Source organism: Scyliorhinus canicula, chromosome 6 (genome assembly GCF_902713615.1).
Source record: "Scyliorhinus canicula chromosome 6, sScyCan1.1, whole genome shotgun sequence".
In the NCBI taxonomy this organism is placed as follows: Eukaryota; Metazoa; Chordata; class Chondrichthyes; order Carcharhiniformes; family Scyliorhinidae; genus Scyliorhinus; species Scyliorhinus canicula.
Genome location: NC_052151.1, coordinates 195,124,559 through 195,144,299, shown reverse-complemented (window position 1 = coordinate 195,144,299; position 19,741 = coordinate 195,124,559). Strand labels below are relative to the sequence as shown.

Below are 19,741 nucleotides of genomic sequence, written 5' to 3'. Positions count from 1 at the left end.
CTGCTCACAACGAGTTTTCTTGGAGAGGGAGGCTGCAGTGTACACTGCCACACTTGAGGCAATCTGTGACTAGTGGGCACTGTGCAAGGTGGAGTGCACCATTAGCCCCAAAAATGCCATTTTCATTCAATTTGGAGAAGTTCCTTTAAATTATTTTCTTTAGTTGCAGTGCTCCTCAGGACGATCAGTTTGTTGAATTGGCTTTCAGTCAATTGTTAAATTTGTTTAATCTTTAATCTTTATTATTCTCACAAGTAGGCTTACATTAACACTGCAATGAAGTCACTGTGAAAAGCTCCTAGTCGCCACACTCCGACGCCTGTTCGGATCATGGAGGGAGAATTCAAAATGTCCAATTCAGCCAACAAGCACATCTTTCGCGACTTGTGGGAGGAAACCGGAGCACCCGGACGAAACCCATGCAGGACATCCACAAAAGAGTATAAGTAGAGGACAGGCGGAACACTGGGTGTGTGAGAGCTGAGCTACGAGAACTGAAGAAAGTCAATAAACATAAATAAAAACAGAAAATTCTGGATAAACTCAGCAGGTCTGGTCGCATCCGTGATGAGAGAAGCAGCGTTAACGTTTCGGATCTAAATAGCTCTTTTACAGCACATTCTACATTAAGACCCAAAACGTTAATGTGGCTTCTCTCTCCACAGATGCTGCGTTTATCCAGCATTTTCTGTTTTTATTTCAGAATTCTACCATCAGCAGTACTTTGTTTTTATTTGAAAGTCAATAAACACTCTGAATGAAGAAAAGCTATGTGTCTCGCATTTGACTTCACGTACTGACTTGGATTCTGTGCATTGAAATCGTAAAATGTGGGAAATTAATACATTGGGATACACAAGGTTCTGCAACTGCATGTGTCAGGTGCAGATGGGCCAGAGAGTCTTTTTGTGTTTGCAATTTCTCAATAGTTAGTGCAGGACAATCAAGTCTACACTTTCACACAAGGTGGAGCCTTTAGGCCTTCATAAACTCAACCCAACCAATTAGATCTGTTGTGTAAGTTCGGTATAAATGCCTTTGAATATCTGACACGTATCCTTCTCCTCTACCTTCACTATATTCAATCATGTTTAAAGCATTTATGATTTCACTCAAAAAAAGAGATTGGGGAAATCTTATTCTCAGGGGAGGTGGAAGGAGAGAACCTATTGATTTCCACTCATAGCTGATCTGAGGAAGGATGCTCTTGCTATGGAAGGAGTGCAGCGAACGTTTACCAGGCTGATTCCTGGGGTGGCGGGACTGTCATATGAGGAGTGACTAAGTCGGTTAGGATTACATCCTTTGGAGTTTAGAGGGGATCTCAAAAAAACTTACAAAACTCTAACAGGATTAGATAGGGTAGATTCAGAAAGAATGTTTCCAATGGTGGGGGAGTGGAGATCTGGAGGATAAGGGGTAAATCTTTTAAAACTGAGGTGAGGAGAAATTTCTTCACTCAGAGAGTGGTGAATCTGTGGAATTCGTTACCACAAAAATTAGTTGAGTCCAAAAATGTGTGTAATTTCAAAAAGGAATTTGATATAGCTCTTGGGGCCAAAGGGACAAGGGATATGGGGGAAGGCAGGATCACGGTATTGAACATGATGATCAGCCATGATCATAACGAATGGCGGAGCAGGCTTTAAGGGCCGAATGGCATCCTCCTGCTTCCATTTTCTATGTGATGGAACCATCAATTCACCAGACACGTGTTTCCGATGTGAATCTAGGCTTTAATCGACTTACTTCAGAGCCAGCCTGTTACCTGTCGATGAACTCCTAGTGACCCAGGCTGACTCTGGACACGGGTACTTACACAGCTGCACTAGGGGGGGAGGAGTCGTGGGCGGAACCCAGGGTGGAGCCCAGTACAAGTTCCTAAGTGCTCCCAGCGCTACACCCTCTAGTGGTAGGACTGCGCTACTACGCTTACAACAACAGTGTGAATTAACATATATATTAACATATATTACATTCACCACACTATGCTTTCTTGTCGCAGAGAGCTTGACAGAGAAGGGCTAGACATAAGGAACTCCAGCATGCGCAGACGAATGGGCGGGGGAAAAGTCCCATGGGAGCAGCTATGCTCTGCTCCTGAATTCTAAGTTTGCCCCATGCAAAGATCTTAATTACTTACAATTGATAGCATAGGCTCGCCGCCTTGATCTCTTTTCGCTTCACTGGATTAAACTTACATTTCTGGAGCATGGTGTAAGACAGGCATACTCCAAGTCAGCTGGCCGATCCACGCAGTGCAATCCCCTTGGGCAGGTGACGTTTAGTATTGTGCACGCATCCAAATCTACTTCGCAATTCATGCCTTCAAATCCTGCAAGAAATGAAATGTCAAGGAATGTGAAGGAACAGTGGAAAGGCAACTCACTGAGGGTTCAACAGCAGTAACTGGGATTTAATATGCCCGATAGAGATTAATTACATCATTTTACAAATCAATGTTAGTACTCATGCAAAACGTAACCTTTGCTGACATTTGAATAGATTTTGAGGGCACTTACATGCAGCTGCTGTGGTTTTTTTTTGTATTATTGTGAAAACGAAGTTACAGGACAAGTGAAGGAGGTGGAGAGGTGCATGGGGGAAAGCCAAGGACAATTCCAAATGATGGAAATTACAGATTGGTGCTCACTGTTTCCAATGCAACCTCCAAATGGTATTTGCCCTGTGCAAAAAAAAAATCAAAAAGCTGGAAGAAAAGGGCATTATGTCTTCTTGCCTAAGCAAAGATATATTTTCCATAGAGGAAGTGCAATGAAGGCTCGCCAGGCTGATTCTTGGGATGCAGGCATTGCCCTTTGAGGAAAGATGAAATAGACAGGGCCTTTATCCTCGGGAGTTTAGAAGAATGAGAGGTGATCGCATTGAAACATGCAAAATTCTTACAGGGCTCCACAGGGTTGATGCAGGAAGGTTGTAGATATAGGAAGGTTGTCTCCTGTACTGGGGTGTCTGGAATCAGGGGGCGCAGTCTCAGAATAAGACGCAGACCATTTAGGGCTGAGATGAGGAGGGATTTCTTCCCTCAGAGGATGGTGAATCTTTGGAATTCTCTACCCCAGAGGGTTGTGAAGGCTCAGCCACGGGGCTGGATTCTCCGATCCCCAACACCAAAATAGTGTTCAGCGAGGGGGCGGAGAATCCCCGATGAAGCCAAAATCGGACACGGCGCCGCTTTCAAGATGCTCCGCCCCCTGAAAAGTGGCGTACTCTACACTGTATCCACCGCCTCAGGCCATTGCCCGAGGCTGCCCCGCGATGTTCCATCCCCGACCGGCCGAGTTCCCGAAGGCGTGGGGTGGGTTACGTGTGGTCTTGCCCATTGTGAACTCAGTGTGCCGGCTGCTGACTCAGTCCAGTCGGGGGAAGACGGGGGTTCCACGGGCAGGAGGGGGCTTCATTTGAGGCTAGGGACACTGTGGGGGGGCGGTCCGGGGCTTGTGAGCGGCCGAGGGTGGGTGGGGGGGGGTCAATTTTTGCGGTATGAGTCCGCGGGCTGCATCCGTCATGAAGCACGGGGCGCGGCTGCTGCAGGCCGCCGCTGTGCACATGTGCATCCACAGAACCGGCAATGCTCTGGGCCGTATCGGCAGCTAGAGCTGGAAACTCCACGCAGCCTGGCTGCTAGCACTCTCCGGAACAGGGAATCAATGGCCGTTCTGGGCCAGTTTTCCTGGTGTAAAACACCAACGTTTTCAGGGCGGCGTGCGGACTTAGTCTCCCAAACCAGACATATCCAGCATATTGAGTATGTTCAAGACTGAGATCGATAGATTTCTACATATTAAAAACATAAAGGAATACTGGAATAGTGTAGGACAATGGTGTTGAAGCAGAATGTTGTTGATCTCATTAAATGGTGGAGCGGGTTCAAAGGGCTGAATGGCCTACTCCTGCTGTTGTTTCTTATATCCTTCAGTTCATATAATAAAATGAGAACTAGATCATTCATGGGGAATGTCAGGAAGCACCTTTTCACATAAGAGACATTTATTATCTGGAACTTCCTCTCCCCCAAAAAGCTGTTGAAGCTGGATATCAATTAAACAGTTCCGAAATGAGATTAGAAGATTGTTATTGGGTGAAGATTTTATGGGTTATGATTGAGTTAAGATACAAACTATCCATGCTCGAACCGAATAGTGGATAAGGCACGATCGGCTTAATTTTCATTTCATGTTCCTGTGTTTCTTATCCAAAAGAAATTCCTGCATGATGCTTTGCATTTGAAAGCCTAAAAATCATTGTTGGTGATATTAATGGAGGAACATTCTACACCTCGCTGTAATATTCTCTTCATTTTAAATTGATTATGACCTTAGTTAAAATCATGGACATGTCCATGCTGAGATTTATGCTTCGCTTGAGCCTCTGATCATCTTTCCTCATCAAACTCTGTCAACATAACCTTGTATTCTCTTCATCCTCAAGTACCTATCCAGCTTTCCTTGCGTGCATCTATACTATTGGCTCAACTACTCCCCTGTGGCAGAGAGTTCCACATCCTCACCACAGGTTCCTTCAGAATTCCCTGTTGGATTTCTCAGTGATCATCTTATATTAATGTCCTCCATTGCTCTTATCCCCTACAAACAGAAAGTGGAACGGCGCTCTCTGTGTCAATTCAACCAAAAATCATTCATGATTTAAAGGTCATCTTCCAACATTTTTCTTAAGAGAAGAGAGACACAGGCGGTTTATCATTTCCTGTTAGGTGTGACCTTGCAGTTCTGGTATCATGGGTATGATTCAACCGGAAGAAAACAGAGTCCGGTTTAGGGAACGTTGAGCGGGGTGTTTCTTGGCACCTGCAGAGTAGAGAATCGCTCTGCCAGCAAACGGTGCGCAGTTGAGGGAAACGCGGTTGGGGTACCGGAGAATCCCACCCCAAATGTTATTGCAGAAAATAAAAGCTCATGGCATAGAGGGCAACATATGGGCATTGATTGAAGATTGTCTGGCTAACAGGAAAGAGAGAGTAGGCATAAATGGGTATTTTTCAGGTTAGAATGATGCTGGTATGCCACAGGAATTATGCTGCAACCTGAACATTTACAAGACATTTCTAGAACTGTCTTGTATGAAGGGACAGATGGGATGGTTGCAAAATTTGCTGATGACACAAAGATATGTAGGAAAGTACATTATGCAGATACGGAGGCTACAAAGAGATATAGGTAGGTGAAGTGAGTGGGTAAATGGAGTATAATGTGGGAAAATATGAATTGTCCACTTGGGCAGGGTGAATAATAGAGAAACACAGTATCTAAATGGTGAGAGATTGCAGAGCCTTGAGATGCAGAGGGATCTGGATGTCTTAGTGAATTAACCCCGAAGGCTAGTACAAATGTACGGCAAGTAATTAGGAAGCTTAATAGAATGTTATTCTTTATTGTGAGAGGAATTGAATACAAAAGTTGGGAAGTTATGCTTCAGAGGGCGGCATGTTGGCACAGTGGTTAGCACTGCTGCCTCACTAGGGCCTGGGACCCAGTTCAATTGCGTGCTTAGGTGGCTGTGTGGAGTTTGCACGTTCTCCCCCGTATTTGCGTAGGTTTCTTCCAGGTGCTCCACTTTCCTCACACTGTCCAAAGATGTGCAGATTAGGTGGATTGGCCATGCTAAATTGTCTCTTAGTGGGGTTATGGGGTTACAGGGATAGGGCAGGCGAGTTGGCCAAGGTTGGGTGCTCTTTCACAGGGTTGGTGCAGACCCAATAGGCTGAATAGCCTCCTTCACTACTGTAGGGATTCTATGATTCTTCAAAGTTATATGGAGCACCAAGGAGACCACATTTGGAGTGCTGTGTACAGTATTGGTCACCTTATTTACAAAGGAATTCAATGCATTGGAAGCAAATCAGAGAAGGTTGACCAGACCTATGCCTGGAATGGGTGGGTTGTCTTTTGATGAAAGGTTAGACTGGCTTGGTATTTATCCGCTGGAGTTTAGAAGAGTAAGAGGCGACTTGATTGAAACATATACGATCTTGACAGAGTAGATGTGGAGAGGATGTTTCCTCCAGTGGGAAAATTTGGAACTTGGGGGTCACCATTTAAAAATAAGAGGTTCACCCATTTAAAATAAAGGTGAGGCGATTTTGTTTCTATTAGAGGGTGGTAAGTCTTTGGCACTCTCTACCTGAAAAGGATGTGGATATCACAAAAATGTGGATAGGGGCATCACAGTAACACAAGCGGATAGCACTGTGGCTTCACAGCGCCAGGGTCCAGGTTTGGTTCCCTGCTGTGTCACTGTCTGTGCGGAGTCTGCACGTTCTCCCATTGTCTGCGAGGGTTTCCTCCGTGTGCTCCGGTTTCCTCCCACAGTCCAAAGACGTGCAGGTTAGGTGGATTGGCCATGATAAATTACCCTGAGTGACCAAAAAAAAGGTTGGGAGGGGTTATTGGGTTACGGGAATAGGGTGGAAGTGAGGGCTTAAGTGGGTCAGTGCAAACTTGATAGGCCGAATGGCCTCCTTCTGCACTGTATGGTCTATATTCTATCACTGGTAAGGCTGGAATTTGTTGCCTATTCCTAACTGCCCTTGAACCGAATGGGTTCCAAGGAGAGTTCATTTAAGGACATTTAGGAATAAACCACATTGGTGTAGATCTGGAGTCCCATGTGGGCTAGGCCAGAAAAGGATGGCAGATTTCCTTCTCTGAAGGGATGGATTTTTACGGCAATGGATGTTATTTTCATGGTCACCGATATTGAGACTGGCTTTAAAATTCAGATGTATTGATTGAAGTCCAAACTCCATCAGCTGCTGTGAAATTTGGACCTTTGACCCCAGAGCATCTGCCTGGGCCTTTAGATTACTAGCCCAGTGGCATCACCACTGCTCTCCTTCAGATGTTATATACCACTTGGACTTAAAGGGGATGGCACTTAAAGGAAAATTAGATGATGATTAGAAGCCCTAACGTGCTTTCATTTGATGTTCTGTCCATTCATGTACAGAGCAAAAATGGTGGGAATGATGTTACAGGATTCTCCCTGCCCAATTTCCCTTGTACATAATGTCATAATATACACATCAGTATATGATGGTGCAGAGACACACACTGACTGACACACTGCAAGACCAATCAACACACACAACACAGAAGCCAATCACCAGTTAGGGCACGGTCACTATAAAGCCAGAGGGCACTAGTTTTCCCGCTTATTCGGGATGCAGCCTCTAAGATAGACAGAGCCCACAGCCAGTAGCACAAACATCCACCATGTGCCAGCAGTATAGGCTGGTCAGGTTAGGCATAGGTCTTCAATCAATCTAACATAGTGTCGACCCACAGTGCAAGTACGTTTAACAGCTCTCAGTTAAACAAAATAGAGTTGTACTATTACAAGTGTTGGTAGCCTGTCTATGTTACTGTTCTGGTAAACGCAGTCTGCACAGATCCTGAGTACCCAACACATCACTCCACTGAGCCAACCATTTGCACCTCTGAATATGAAGAAGGAAATATCCTGGGCGGAATTCTCTGACCCTGGGCTGGGTCGGAGAATTTCCGGGTGGGGCGCGATTCACGCGATGCCGCTCCGAAGCCAGTCCGCCGATTCTCCGGCAACGGAGAATCGGCGCCACAGGCGCTGGCGCGGCGTCGGTCGCTCTACGCGGCCCCTCCGGCGATTCTCCACGCAGGATGGGCCGAGTGGCCGCTGAAATAGGCCGAGCCCCGCTGGTGCCATTCTGATATGCTCCTACCCGACGGGAATTCGGCGTTCATTCTACAGGGGCAGCCTGGCGGGGGGAGGGGGGTCCGACCCCGGGGGAGGGGGGGGCGTCCTCCACTGAGGCCTGGCCCGTGACACTGGGGCCTACAAATCGGCGGGCTGGCTTCTCCTGGTGGGGGCCTCTTTTACTCCGCGCCAGGCCCCTATAGCTCTATGCCATGTTGCGTCAGGGCCGGCGTAGAGAAGGCAACTAGTGCGCACGCGCGAGTTCACGCCGGTCATAACGCACGTGTGCGAATTCACACCGGCCTCTGCGTGCATGCGCAGACCCGCGTTGCCCGATTGACGCCGGTATCGGCAGCTGGAGCAGCGTGAGGCTCCCCAGTGCCGTGCTGGCCCCCTCTCGGGTGCAGGATCGCTGCTCCGAGGGGCCTGTTGAAGCCGTCGTAAAACGCGACGGCGTTTACGACGGCGTCAACACTTAGCCTCAAGATCAGAGAATCCCGCCCATCATTTCCATCCCACAGTGCTAATAAAGGAAAATAAACTGAATCCCCTTTTTACCCGCAGACTGACTTGTCTTTATACCGCAAGCTTGGATTGTGAAAGGAGCATTTTGCAAAAGGACTTCTTTTGTTTTCTATTCTCCCTGGGTGATCTCAGTGGTGAACAGGCAAAATATTAGAGAAAAATGGGGATCACAACATCGTTTGTGACATTTTTTCTGAACGGTAAACAAGTAGGATGCTACCCTAAATAGAGATCTTACACCTCATTAATCTACAACTGTCACTTCCACTGTGCCTTAGAAAATTGCTTCTTTGGTGAATACGGTTACAACTCCCTAGAGCATGCTGACATATCCTGCCCCTTCTCTTCCATGCAACTTTTACTGTCCCAGTTTGAAAATCGCTACAATCCCTTAAACCCTGCGGATTACTAGCTTTACATATTTTACCTATGCACGCAGGTCATTCCTTCTGCTATTCACAAGAATTCTTGCAGCCATGCATGCATTTAGTGCAGCTCTCCTAAATGGTGGTTTGGCATGATTCGGTACTAAAATATTCGCACCAAAATATGGTTTGCGCCAAATTGTCACTGTTTGGAGTGGTGACTTTCACATAGGATCAGGACGAGGCCACAGGCTCTCGGACCTCATAGGATCATAGAATTTACAGTGCAGAAGGAAGCCATTCAGCCCATCGAGTCTGCATCAGCCCTTGGAAAGAACACCCCACCCAAGCCCACACCTCAACTCTATCCCCGTAACCCCATCTAATTTCATTTTTGGACACTAAGGGCAATTGACCATGGCCAATCCACCTAACCTGTACATCTTTGGACTGTGGGAGGAAACCGGAGCACCCGGAGGAAACGCACGCCGATGTGGCCTGGCCCGCAATTGGGGCCTACCGATCGGCGGGCCGGCCTCTGGCTGGGGGGTCTCCTTTCTTTCTTCCGCGCCGGCCACTGTAGCCCTCCGCCTTGTTGCATCGGGGCCAGCACGTTGAAGGAAGCCACTGCGCATGCATGCATTAGCGCCGATGTAACTGCGCATGCGTGGATCCCGCGGCACCCAGTTGACGCCGGGATCAGCAGCTGGAGCGGCGTGAACCACTCCAGTGCCGTGCCGGTCCCCTGTAGGGGCCAGAATTGCTGATCCTGAGGCCGTGTTGACGCCATTGAGAACGTCAACACTTTGCCTCAGGATCACAGAATCGCGCCCTACAATCCAGAAAGACTGACCAGGCTGGGGTTCTGTCCTCTTGAATGAGGGATGTCCTACGAGAGGGTTTAAAAATTATTGAGAGGGTTTGCTTGGGTAGGTATAAGGAAGTTGCTGCTATCAATATAAAATAGAACATAGAACATAGAACAGTACAGCACAGAACAGGCCCTTCGGCCCTCAATGTTGTGCCGAGCCATGATCACCCTACTCAAACCCACGTATCCACCCCATACAACATGGGCCATATTTACAGAGGAATTTTCTTGCTTTGCAGAAAGTTCGGGGAAGTTTAATTCGGTTGATTCTTGGGATGAAGGAATTGTCTTACGCAGAAAGGTTAGGCCTGTATGTATTGGAGTTTTGAAGAATGATGGATGATATTATTCAAACAAATGGGGCAGGATTCTCCAGTCCGCTAGTTGCGTTTTCCGTTGCACCCCCAACAGCAGCAGGATTCTCTGTTCCTGCAGCCGGCAATGGGGGTTCCCATTGTGGCCACCCCACGTCCTTAGGGACTCGCGGGCATGGGTGCATTGCCGGTGAACCGGAGGATGCCGCCGATGGAGAATTCCGCTGATCAGATCCTGATTTGGTTTGACAGGATAGACATTGATATTTCCCCTTGTGGAGCATCTAGAGTTAGAGGCACCGGGCGCGATTCTCCGCTGCCCACGCCGGTTGGGAGAATAGTGGGAGGGCCTCCCGATATTTTTTGCACCCTCCCGCGATTCTCCACCCCCCAACGCCCGACCCACGTCATGAATCACCGCTCGCCGTTTTTTTACGATGAGTGGCGATTCTCTGCGGCCGATGGGCCGAGCGGCCGGGCCTTTACGCCCGTTTTTTCACAGCAGCAAACACACCTGCCTGCTGCCGTCGTAAAAACGGGTGCTGGATGCCCGTTTGGGGCATCCAGAGGCCCGTTTGGGGCGGGAGCACCATCGTTGTGCTCGGGAGGGGACAGCCCCACGATCGGTGCCCACCGATTGTCGGGCTTGCATCCAAAAGGGACGCACTATTTCCCCTCCGCCGCCCGACAAGATCAAGCCACCACACCTTGTCGGGCGGCGGTGGAGAAATGCGGACCCGCGCATGGCGTGGTGACGTCACCCGTGCATGCGCGGGTTGGAGCTGGCTCCAACCTGCGCATGCGCGGCTGACGTCATCCAGACGCCATCCGCACGTCACCTTGGCGCGCGGCCTTAACGACGGTCGTTGAGGCCGCGACGCCGTGATTCCCGGGGTCCCGCTCCTAGCCCCGATGGGGGGAGAATCTGGTCCCGGGAACGGGCGTGAAGGCTGCCGTGAAACACGGCCAGTTTCACGGCAGCCTTTACGACTCTCCGCATTTGCGGAGAATCTCGCCCACCGTTTCAGAACAATCAACCATCCATTTAAGACAGAGATGAGGAGAAATTAATTTTATCAGAGGATTGTGAACATTTGGAATTCTCTAGCCAAGAGAGGTGTGGAGGCTGAGTCATTGAATATATTCAAGACTCAGAATCACAGAATCATAAAAAGGTTACACCAACAATGAGGCCATTTGTCTCATCATGTCTCTGCTGGCTCTCTGCAGGGGAAGTGCACTGAATGTTATTCCCCCGCCATTTCCCTGTAACGCTGACGAGCTCTCTGAACCTTTTTCACTCTCTCAGAATGACAGCATGCATCCTCCCACCACTGCTCCTCTGCCAGCAGCCTTTCTGATGTCTCTCTAACAGTCCAGACCAAGGTGGTGCAGTAAGAATTTGGTCCTTCAAAGTCCAGAGCTGATCGAGAGCCATCGGCCATCTCCCCCAGTGAAAGCCTTCCGCCAGCCATGGGCAAACTCCTTTATGCAGCTGAATGCATTTTCAGCAGTGTGCTTCATGAGAGAGCATAAACTCAAGAGCTGAGGTTCAAAATGTGCCAAACCAGTTTTAGACACAACTGACATCATAATCTACATAATTTTGACACTTGTTCACAACATCTGTGGCAACGCCATCAGCAAGGGGGAGGTGGAGTACAAAAATCAAAGTTGACATTTTAATTACAGCATTGCTACTTCAGATAAAACAAAAATTGGTTCAACTTACCAACGGGGCAGCTACAATCATAATGTCCAACGTAATCATTGCAGAGTCCTCTGTGCTTGCATGGGTTTGAAGAGCACTCATCAACTTCTGTCTCACACAGAACCCCTGGTCATTTGAGAAGAGCATTTGTCATTATGATTTAATTATTGTTGCATTTATTCATTCCACAGTAAACCAAACAACTGACTACAACATGCATCAAACGAGAGTTGGTGCAATGCACTAATAAACTGTAAGCACACATTGGGGAGCAAACGGTATGTTGTGCTGTTCCCTAGCTCTAGGAAAATTGGTACTTCAAAAATCAGGACAGCAAGAATTGACTCTCCACTGAGGCCTGTCACCGTGAGCTCAAATTAACAAGTGTGCATTCATATAGCATTTTTCATGTACAAAAATGTAGGTTTTAACAAGTATCTTAATATACAAGATGAGAGGTTTAAGGAGATAATTTCTAAGTTCAGAGCTGAGGCAGTTGAAAGCATGTCCACCAATGGTGAAATGATAAAATCAGCGATATGCAAGAGGCCAGAACTGAAGAAGGTTTCCCCAATGTCTTCTCAATTTTCACTTAATTCACCCTATAAAATATGCTCCGACACAAAAAGCATCTCATTGCTCTGGAGAAAAAGAGAGGAATTGAACATGAAAGGAATGAGGTTATGTTCAATTATACATGGGCATTGGTGAGACCAGTTTTGGCCTCCTTATTTAAGGAAGGATATAAATGTGTTGGAGGTGGTTCAGGTGGGTTTATGACACCTGGATTGAACGGGTTGTCCTATGAGGGAAGGTTGGAAAGACTGGGCTCATTTCCATTGGTGTTTAACAGATTTGGGGTGACTTAATTAATTGGACTATATAAGATCCTGAACCTGTTTGACAAGGTGGACATGAAAAGGCTGTTTCCTCTGTGGGTGTCCAAAACTAGGGGACACTTTTTAAAAATTAGGGGTCACCCTTAAATGACAGAGATGAGGAGAGTTTTTTCTTTCAGAGGGTTGTGCAACTTTGGAACGCTCTGCCTCAGACCACGAAGGCGAGATCACTGAATATCTTTAAGGCCATGGTCGATAGGTTCTTGTCAGGCAAGGTCATCAAAGATTATCAAGGGTAGATGGGAATGTGGAATTAAAAACACAGATAAATGGCACAGCAGGCTTGAGGGACCAATTGGACTACGCTTGCCCCTAATTTGTACGTTTATATGTTGTATATTTGTCTGGAGGCCCCACCTTCTCAACCTTGTTCCTCATCCGAGGTGTACTGATCCTCAAATTGAATCCAGTCAACTCTCCCCCTCCAAGGGGAAAGCAGCCTACGGTCAGCTGGGACTAAAGCGCCTTTACACTTTTTTACATTCGTCATAAGGTTCACAACTATTGATGGCTAAAAATAAGCGTTTGAGATTTCATTTGTACTAGCTTAACTACAATCAGACTGCAGATGTAGACAGCTGATTGATAATCTTAATGTAAAATCTTTTCTAAAAAAAAATAACAAGATGGGTATTCATTAAAATCAATGGGGCAGTGGGTGGAAGAATATGGCTCTTTTTTATATGCACTTAACATGGATATATATAAGATTGGATTTTGACATCAATCTCCTGCGCTCCATTTGTCGATGCTGCCGCACAACTACCTTTGAAGCTTATATCACTGCGACAGCCTTCATTGAACATTAACAGAGTTTATTACTACATCACTCACAACACTTGGTGTGCTTTTACTTTGCAGATCGGTCAGTATATAGCCGGCAGTCATCCTTGGTTAATGCTTAGATTTCTAACGGATGCAGGGAAACCCATGGAGCTGCCCTCTCATATCTATCAAAGAAACAGCTCGCACACTGAGAAACTAAACCAAGTTTTCAAATTCAAGTGATAGATTTGCTTATCCCCCACCTTTAGCCTGGGTACAGTAATATTAACCCTTTATTTCCAAAAAAGCATACTCTGAGAAATGTCAACTGGTAGTTGCTTCTTATTTCCTCAGATTTCCCATTCTGTCCTGCTGATAATTTCCTATTTCCAGGGTGAGATGTTCCGGCTGCTCATGCAGGCGGGATCTTCCAGTCAGCTTGAGGTTGATTAAATGGGAAATCCCATTGACAGCAGCGGGCCTGTGTATATATATTTACATTGTGTATTTATGTCTGTCGTATGTATTTTCTTTTCATGTATGGGATGATCTCTCTGAACTGTACACTGAACAATACTTTTCACTGTATGTCGCTACACGTGACAAAAACACGTGACGGGGCAGCACGGTAGCATTGTGGATAGCACAATCGCTTCACAGCTCCAGGGTCCCAGGTTCGATTCCGGCTTGGGTCACTGTCTGTGCGGACTCTGCACATCCTCCCCGTGTGTGCGTGGGTTTCCTCCGGGTGCTCCGGTTTCCTCCCACAGTCACAAAGATGTGCAGGTTAGGTGGACTGGCCATGATAAATTGCCTTTAGTGTCCAAAATTGCCCTTCGTGCTGGGTGGGGTTACTGGGTTATGGGGATAGGGTGGAGGTGTTGACCTTGGGTAAGGTGCTCTTTCCAAGAGCCGGTGCAGACTTGATGGGCCGAATGGCCTCCTTCTGCACTGTAAATTCTATGATAAACAAACCCAATCGAATCCAATCCGACCAAAGGATCCCGCCACCGATGGGGCACCTCTCACCTGATTGATTGACTGATTTATTGTCACATGTACCGAAGTGCAGTGAAAAGTATTTTTCTGCGTCCAAGGGACTGCACACAGTACGGACACAGTGGGCAAAAAATAATTGACAGAGCACATTGACAAATGGTACCTTGATTAATAGTGATTGGTTGCAGTGCAGAACAAGGGTCAAACAAACCAAATACTGCTGAGAAACAGGCCGTGAGTAGGCCAGAGAATCCCACGCCATTAACGTCTCAGCCTAATCTTCATTGAACATCGCAATCCATCAATTCTATTTTCAACTTAACTGTCTGGCCTGTCTGCTGAATATTTATTTCATCTTGGGCACAGTTGCTATTAAAATGCTGGATATAAAACTGATCACATTTTTACCCTGGGCTTTTTTTGGCAGGTTATCTTTTTTGGGATGCTTCTGTTGAAATGCTTTTTTATCTGGCATTCTGAGCTCAGCATAATAATAATAATCGCTTATTGTCACAAGTAGGCTTCAAATGAAGTTACTGCGAAAAGCCCCTCGTCGTCACATTCCGGCGCCTGTTCGGGGAGGCCGGTACGGGAATTGAACCCGCGTTGCTGGCCTTGTTTCTGCGTTACAAGCCAGCTGTTTAGCCCACTGTGCTAAACCAGCCATTAAATAATAGAACATAGAACATAGAACATTACAGCGCAGTAATGTTGCTGCGGTCCACGATGTTGCACCGTCCTGTGAAACCCTTCTAAAGTCCCTCTACACTATTCCCTTATCGTCCATATGCCAATGACCATTTGAATGCGTTTAGCGCTGGCGAGTCCACTACTGTTGCAGGCAGGGCATTCCACGCCCTTACTACTCTCTGAGTAAAGAACCTACCTCTGACATCTGTCCTATATCTATCTTCCCTCAATTTAAAGCTATGTCCCCTCATGCTGGACATCACCATCCGAGGAAAAAGGCTCTCGATGTCTACCCTATCTAACCCTCTGATCATCTTGTATGCCTCAATTAAGTCCCCTCTTAACCTTCTTCTCTCTAACGAAAACAGCCTCAAGTCCTTCAGCCTTTCCTCATATGATCTTCCCTCCATACCAGGCAACATTCTTGTAAATCTCCTCTGTACCCTTTCTAATGCTTCCACATCCTTCCTATAATGTGGCGACCAGGACTGCACACAATACTCCAAATGCGGCCGCAGCAGAGTTTTGTACAACTGCAACATGACCTCATGGCTCCGAAACTCAATTCCTCTACCAATAAACGCTAACACACCGTACGCCTTCTTAACAACCCTCTCAACCTGGGTGGCCACTTTCAGGGATCTATGGACATGGACACCGAGATCGCTCTGCTCGTCCACACTACCAAGAATCTTACCATTAGCCCAGTACTCTGCCTTCCTTTTATTCCTTCCAAAATGAATCACCTCACACTTTTCTGCATTAAACTCCATTTGCCACCTGTCAGCCCAGCTCTGCAGCTTATCTATGTCCCTCTGTAACTTGTAACATCCTTCCGCACTGTCCACAACACCACCGACTTTAGTGTCATCTGCAAATTTACTCACCCATCCTTCTACGCCCTCCTCCAGGTCATTTATAAAAATGACAAACAGCAACGGCCCCAAAACAGATCCTTGTGGCACACCACAAGTAACTGGACACAAGTCAGAGCATTTCCCATCAACCACCACCCTTTGTCTTCTTCTAGCTAGCCAATTTCTGATCCAAACTGCTAAATCACCCTCAATCCCCAGCCTCCGAATTTTCTTTAATAGCCTACCGTGGGGAACCTTATCAAACGCTTTACTGAAATCCATATACACCACATCAACTGCTTTACCCTCATCCACCTGTTTGGTCACCTTCTCGAAGAACTCAATGAGGTTTGTGAGGCACGACCTACCCTTCGACTTAACCTAATAATCGCTTATTGTCACGAGTAGGCTTCAATGAAGTTACTGTGAAAAGCCCCTAGTCCCACTGTTGAAAAAGAGGGTCATGTTCCAACAGAGCCACATGCAAGACAGGTTGGGATTAATTTTCAACATGGATTCAATGGGAATGGAAATTCAGTGGTTTCCTTCATTGGCTTATGATCCATGACAGGAGCCTATGCCCTGGGTTACGAACTAAATCCTGTTATCTCAACTGTGATGCAACCAGAGTGAATGCTATGTGAGATCATGGAGAAAATTTCATCATGAATGACAGGCACGGTAGTGTGCTGGTTTCGCTCAGTGGGCTAGACAGCTGGTTTGTGATGCAGAACAAGGCCAGCAGCGCGGGTTCAATTTCTGTACCAGCTGAGAATTCTAAATTCTCCCTCCGTGTACCCGAACAGGTGCCGGAATGTGGCGACTAGGGGCTTTTCACAGTAACTTCATTGCAGTGTTAACGTAAGCCTACTTGTGACAATAAAGATTATTTATTTAGTGTGCAATAAGTTTGATTCCATCACACTATTCCTATTGTAAGATTTTGGTCCGGGAGTCATAGATTACTCAATAGGGGTCAAAGTCATAAGTGATTTTTCGGCAGTCTATTAAGAAGCAACTGTTTAGATATGATACATAAGCTCAACAAGCAGAAAACAGATGACATGTAACAGGTGAGAACAGTTTACTGGTTCCGGATAAGACAAATGGATGGATGGAGCAGAGTGGCACTGATCTCCAAAGCTGCTTGACAGTCTCCTCAGAACAGTTTGCTGGTTCCCGGATCAGGCAAAAGGACAGATGAACGTGAGCTCCATGGCTGGAAGAGGTCACTTATTCTGCGTTGTTCAGCCTTCTTAAGGTGTAAGTGTTAGGCCGAAGCCAGCATGGGTCTTGTCTGTTCAAAGCCTTCCTGAGATAATCAAGGTGTAAAGTCAGGGCTAGCAGTGGTCCACCTCGAGAAGCTCACTTCTGTTCAGAGTATTTTTCCATTCTGAGGATCCATTTGTATACTTTATTCCTGGGAACCTTAGGTTAACCATTTATTCAATAGTCCATTGGCACAGGACAAATATTCAGGATGATACATTCTGTTTTCACCAGTTGCCCAGTGAGTCATTTTGTGGCTTATCACTTGCAAAGTCATCCAATTAACCTTCAGATAGTTGGCTTACATATGAGTTATGAACTCACCCACATCTTATCAAGATTAGCAATATTGTGTTTCAGTGCCTGTGCTATATGCATGTCCTTGGCAAAGGCCTTCTCTGTTCTGAATTTGACCATCCAAGAAGCTGCTTTGGATGATTTCTTTATAAGAGAGAGAGAGAGAGAGAGAGAGAGCAGTATTCCTATAATATTCATTATATTTCTTACGATTTTGTAAAGTTATTATGCACCGATTTCTTACACAAAGATTCAACAACAACTTGCATTTAAGGATCAACTTTACTGTGGTCAAGCATTCTGAAGCTCTTCGTAAGAGCGACATTCAAATAATCATTTGTAAGTACCGAACTTGAATATTGCCGAAACTTTTCATCTTGCACTTATCAGAACACTTCAGAAGAATACCAATATATGAGGAAAACAATTTATGTTGTATGACAAGAGAGTGCTGATTGCTTGACAAGCAGAATCTGATTGGTAGAGGCATTGCCATAGAGAAGCAACAGTTGAGTTAAAAATCATAAATTGCCAAGCGTTGTTTGAAATTTAAACCAACAGCTTGACCCTAATTGGTCACGGCATTGGCCTGAAGAATGAACCAATGAATGGGTCTGCATAATTGTTCAGCTGAAACAGGTACAATGTGTGTTCTTCCTGTTTGTAAGGAACAGGGCCCAGTGTATTAATTCTTGAGGTATGTAGGCTGTACAGACTGGCGGATCATATCAAACAATGTGGCACAAATGCTGTTCACAACAGGCAAGGTACAGACCATACCCAACTTGCTCATTTTTGCAAAACTCAAAATAAAGTGACAAACATGAGAAGTGTTTCTACGACTGGACAATATTTGCTAAATAATCCTCAGTGTACTAAGAATTACATGGACAATCACGTTAAGACTGTCAGTTGTCCCTGCAGTGCATTGCATTTGCATGTGCTGGAAACTATGGGCGCGATTCTCCGCAAATGCGGCGAGTCGTAAAGGCTGCCGTGAAACTGCCCGTATTTCACGGCAGCCTCCGCGGCCCCTCCCGGGACCCGATTCTCCCCCCCCCGGGCGGGGCTAGCAGCGGGACCCCGTGAAGCACGGCATCGCGGCCTTAGCGACCGTCACCAAGTCCGCGCGCCAAGCGGCACGCCGGCTGACGCGCACGATGACGTCAGCCGCGCATTGGACGGCTCCAATCCGCGCATGCGCGGGGCCGTCATCTCCCTCGGCCGCCCCGCGGACTGATCCTGCGGGGCGGTGGAGGGAGAAAGAGTGCATCCATTACGGACGCACTGCCCGCGCTCGGTGGGCACCGAGCGCGGGCCCATGCCCCCCTTGGCACGGCCGTGGTACGGCCGTGCCAATCGGGGCCCTGGATGCCCAGAACGGGCATGTTGCGGCCGTTTTTATGACGGCAGCAAGCAGGTGTGTTTGTTGCCGTAAAAACGGCCGTAAAGGCCTGGGAACTCGGCCCATCGGCCTGGGGAGAATCGCTGTTCGCCGTAAAAACCGGCGAGCAGCGATTCGTGTCGTGGGGCGGCCGTGGGGGGGGGGGGAGAATAGCGGGAGGGCGTGAAAAATGTCGGGGACGCCCTCCCGCTATTCTCCGACCCGTCGTGGGCAGCAGAGAATCGCGCCCTATATCTATGAATGCAAAGGTCCCTTTGCAGCCAAAAAGAACATTTACACACATTGCCCCTGATTCAGCTAAATAATATAGCTGCCAGCCATTTGCTGATTCATTCCCCATGGCAATACCTTAGCAAATCAAGGTCAAGTTGCCTGGTTTCAATTTAAAATAATGCCTGACAGCTAGCTATCAGTCAACATTAACTGGTGCATTCTCTATGTAGCATCTCTATCAATCAGTGTTCCCTTGGTAATCAAAAAGCACTCTCTTCTCAGACAGTATAAATTGTTGTTTTCCTCTGACATCAGTATTCTTGAGATTGTCTGTTGAAGAGGAATTTCTTCAGCCAGAGGGTGATGAATCTATGGAACTCTTTGCCGCAGAAGGCTGTGGAGGCCAAATCAGTGAGTGTCGCTAAGACAGAGATAGATAGGTTCTTGATCAATAAGGGGATCAGGGGTTATGGGGAGAAGGCAGGAGAATGGGGATGAGAAAAATATCAGCCATGATTGAATGGCGGAGCAGATTCGATGAGCCGAGTGGCCTCATTCTGTTCCTATGTCTTATGGTCTTATGAGTGCAAGATGAAAAGTTCTAACATGTCTCTATTTTCATTGACATTCCTGCACAGCTCAGATAGTTGATTGCGCCCAAAGCGGAAACTCAATTCCTAATAGACGATAATTCAGGAAATTTGGTTCAAACTAATAAAATGTTCCTCCAGTAGGACTTTTCTCTCCACGAAGCATGTGCACGTAGATTCTAAATTGTACAATGAAACCCGAGAATCTTTCAAAAAGGAAAACAAGAAAGATTTCCATGACTCCAGTTCATCCCAAAG

General features: G+C 46.8%; 1 protein-coding gene across 18 annotated transcripts in view; it reads right to left on the bottom strand.

The window, feature by feature from the left end:
- Positions 1–19,741, bottom strand: part of eys (eyes shut homolog) — a 3,376,609-nt gene that overhangs the window by 2,098,836 nt on the left and 1,258,032 nt on the right. For all 18 annotated transcript variants that reach the window (XM_038800705.1, XM_038800706.1, XM_038800712.1 and 15 more), the window contains 2 exons: positions 11,521–11,625; positions 2,202–2,335 (listed from right to left, as the gene is read on the bottom strand). In XM_038800705.1, the coding sequence (XP_038656633.1) occupies positions 2,202–2,335; positions 11,521–11,625 (239 nt within the window). The remainder of the gene's footprint in view (positions 1–2,201; positions 2,336–11,520; positions 11,626–19,741) is intronic.